The sequence below is a fragment of the Thamnophis elegans genome, chromosome 5 (genome assembly GCF_009769535.1).
Source record: "Thamnophis elegans isolate rThaEle1 chromosome 5, rThaEle1.pri, whole genome shotgun sequence".
NCBI lineage: Eukaryota > Metazoa > Chordata > Lepidosauria > Squamata > Colubridae > Thamnophis > Thamnophis elegans.
In genome coordinates, this window is record NC_045545.1 from 96,406,998 (window position 1) to 96,410,785 (window position 3,788).

General features: G+C 49.6%; 1 protein-coding gene across 1 annotated transcript; it reads right to left on the bottom strand.

Moving 5' to 3' along the window:
* Nucleotides 1-2,473: 2,473 nt before the first annotated feature.
* Nucleotides 2,474-3,474, bottom strand: FNDC11 (fibronectin type III domain containing 11). Its single transcript, XM_032218629.1, is given in 4 exon segments — nucleotides 2,474-2,805; nucleotides 2,808-3,100; nucleotides 3,102-3,360; nucleotides 3,363-3,474. Coding segments are annotated over 4 exon segments (996 nt in total).
* Between the last annotated feature and the right edge of the window lie 314 nt (nucleotides 3,475-3,788).

Genomic DNA, 3,788 nt, shown 5'->3' on the forward strand with positions numbered 1-3,788 from the left:
ATTTGGATCCCTAACCCATTACGATTATTTTTTTTTTTTTTTAAAAAACCCTTTTGAATCTCAAGTCGACTTTCCCGTCACACTTTCTGAGACCTAAATTTGGTCTTGATGGCCCCAAAATGGGTTTTCAGCTTCGGCTCGATTGGCTGACAGCAATGTGGAGATGGGGAGAAATTCAGATGCCTCCAGACCAGTAGTCCTCAACTTACAACGATCCACTTAGTTACCTAAGTTACAACAGCACTGGGGAAAAAGTCTTGACTTATGACTGTGGCAACTGACTCGTATTTATGATGGTTGCAGTGTCCCCGGGGTCATGACGTGATCCCCTTTTGCGACCTTTTGACCAGCAAAGTCAATGGGGAAGGCAGAGTCACATCACAGCTGTGTTACTAAGTTAACAACTGTGGTGATGCACTTAACAAGTGTGGCAAGAAAGGTCATAAAACGGGGGGGGGGGAACTCATATAACCATTGATTCTCAATTGAAATACAGCTGGAAGGAACCTTGGAGGTCTTCTAGTCCAACCCCCTGCTTAAGCAGGAGACCCTATACCAGGGGTGTCCATCTCGATTTCATTGAGGGCCACATCAGGGTTGTGTTTGACCTCATGGGGGGTGGCCAGCTCAACATCACATATGGTGGCCAAGTCCTAAGGCAGGACTACCCTAAGACCCTCCACTCACTCTCATTATAATCTTCTTCTTTCCTTCTTTCTTTCTTTCTTTCTTTCTTTCTTTCTTTCTTTCTTTCTTTCTTTCTTTTGTCTTTCTTTCTTCTTCCCCCTCCCTTCTTTTTCCTTCACCTCCTCATTCCCTTTCTCCTTCCTTCCTCTCCTTCCTTCTTTCCCCTTTCCTTGCTCTCTTCCCCTCTTCCCTTCATTTTCTTCGTCTTTCCCCTTTCTCCTTTTGTTTTGCTTTTAGTTTGTTTTGCTAGCCCTCTGCCAGCGAAAACGGAGCTCAGGGAGGCGCACACTGCTGCCCCCGTGGCCCGTTTCGGCCACGATGACTCCTGGAGTCCTTTGCCAGTGAAAATGGAGATCCAGCTGGGCCCCGTTTTTGGTTGCGACGGCCTCCTGCAATTCTAGGCCAGCAAAAATGGAGCTCTCCGTTTTCGGTCACGACGGCCTCCTGCAATTTTAGACCAGCAAAATGGAGCTCTGTTTTCGGTCGCGATGGCCTCCTTCAATTCTAGGCCAATGAAAATGAAGCTCCGTTTTCAGTCGCGACGGCCTCCTGCAATTCTAGGCCAATGAAAATGAAGCTCCGTTTTCAGTCGCGACGGCCTCCTGCAATTCTAGGCCAATGAAAATGAAGCTCCGTTTTCAGTCGCGACGGCCTCCTGCAATTCTAGGCCAGCAAAAATGAAGCTCCGTTTTCGGTTTGCGACGGCCTCCTGCTATTCTAGGCCAGTGAAAATGAAGCTCCGTTTTTAGTTGCGACGGCCTCCTGAAATTCTAGGCAGGCCAGGTGAAAATGGAGCTCCATTTTCGGTCGCGACGGCCTCCTGTAATTTTAGGCCAGCGAAAATGAAGCTCCGTTTTCGGTCGCGACGGCCTCCTGCAATTCTAGGCCAGCAAAAATGAAGCTCCGTTTTCGGTTGCGACGGCCTCCTGCTATTCTAGGCCAGTGAAAATGAAGCTCCGTTTTTAGTTGCGATGGCCTCCTGCATTCTAGGCAGGCCAGTGAAAATGGAGCTCCATTTTCGGTCGCGACGGCTTCCTGCAATTCTAGGCCAGCGAAAATGGAGCTGCCATTTTCGGTCGCGACGGCCTCCCTGCAATTCTAGGCCAGCGAAAATGGAGCTCCATTTTCAGTCGCGACGGCCTCCTGCAATTCTAGGCCAGCGAAAATGAAGCTCCGTTTTTGGTTGCGACGGCCTCCTGCAATTCTAGGCCAGCAAAAATGAGCTCCGTTTTCGGTTGCGACGGCCTCCTGCAATTCTAGGCCAGTGAAAATGAAGCTCCGATTTAGTTGCGATGGCCTCCTGCAATTCTAGGCAGGCCAGTGAAAATGGAGCTCCATTTTTGGTCGCGACGGCTTCCTGCAATTCTAGGCCAGCGAAAATGGAGCTCCGTTTTTGCTGGCCTCGAATTGCAGGAGGCCGTCGCGACCAAAAATGGGGCCCGGCTGGGCTGTGTGTGGTCCCTCGAGCTCCCTTTTCGCTGGTAGATGCACCATGGGCAGGTCCTTTGCTGTTTCCCAGGGTGACTCCCTGGGACAGTCGATCTAAGCACCCCCGGGCTGGATCTGGAGTTTGAGCCTTGAGTTTGACACCCTTGCCCCTACACCCTTTCAGACAGTCTCTGTCCCAATCTCACACCAACAAAAAATTGAGATCCAATTTGAGGACTACCTGTATTCTCTCAAAGAAAGCCCTCGTGCTTGGATGCCATGCTTTTTTAAAAATAAGGGTTTTGCTTTTAATCTGGCTTATTTTTACACCCCTCGGGAATGGCTAAGGTGGGATAAATCAGGGTTGTGAGGTGGCCTCTCCCACGTTTTCGGCAAGATACAGTTTAGTCTAAGCAGTAATGGAATCACGCCACTGTTCGTAAACAAGCATGTACGTTTCGGCTCTTCGGACGGTGAACCTATACAGTCGGTCAGACAAGAGGTTGTGGATTTCACACGTGTTGGAGGTGACCGGCATAATTCCACACTGGACTCGCTCTTGAGGAGTTCTGGGCTCCAACAGCCGGAACTGGAGTTCAAACTGGTCTAGCTGGGACTGCTGACTCGTGACCAACCATTTGAGGCTGACCCAGTCCTCGTGGGCCACCGATTCCCTCCGGTCAAACATCACGGCATCTTGGTAGTGAGGATTAGCCTGATGTGTGGGATTTTGGTGATCCCAACGTCGGAGACCAGCCGGTGTTTGATGTACAACCGTCCGGGGACCAGCATGGCCAGGAAGTAATCCATCTGTTCCGAAAGTGTGGACAGCTTCTGCTTGACCGCGTCCCACCTGGAAAGGAAAGTCATCATGTCGTTTGTCTCCAGAAGGTGGACGAGCTCCTCCCGACCTCTCTCTAATTCTCCGAGCAGGTCAGACAGGAGCAGCAGCTGAATCTTAGTCTGGATGGTGCCCACTTTTTCATCCTTGGAAGCGCCAAGGATCAATGAGTTGGAACATGGTGGTGGGAAGCATGAGGTGGTTCTGATCCCCCAGGGCCAGGTGCTTGGGCAGGATTTCGAGGTAGTAGGAGCACTTCTTGAGGAGTTCGATCCGTTTGTGGTGCCGTCGGAGGAGGTGCTGGCTCAGGTCCGCGTGGAGGAACTCCAGCACCATGTTCTTCCTCTCCAGGTAGACGCTCCAAGCTTCGTTCTCACGCTCTTCGTCCTGGTACGCCATTTTGGGAGGCTGGCTCCTAACTTGTTCAAGTAGAGGTCAATCGTTCCAATGTTCATCCTACCTGGGCTGGAAGGAGCAATCGCGGGGGGGGGGGGGGGGGAGGGACAAGTCAGGGCCATTGTTCATACGTCTATATCTATATAGCTTATGGCATTTATAGAGGTTGTGCAACCACGGTGTAGCAATTTAGTCCAATTAAAACAACCCCAAAATTTATATATACAGATAATCCTCGACTTACGGCAGTTCACAGTATACACTCACTCTCTCTCAACAAATCATCTATCTATCTATCTATCTATCTATCTATCTATCTATCTATCTATCTATCTATCTATCTATCATCTATCTATCTATCTCTCTATCATCTATCTATCATCTATCTATCTATCTATATCTATCTATCTATCTATCCTCATGTCTCTATCTCTCT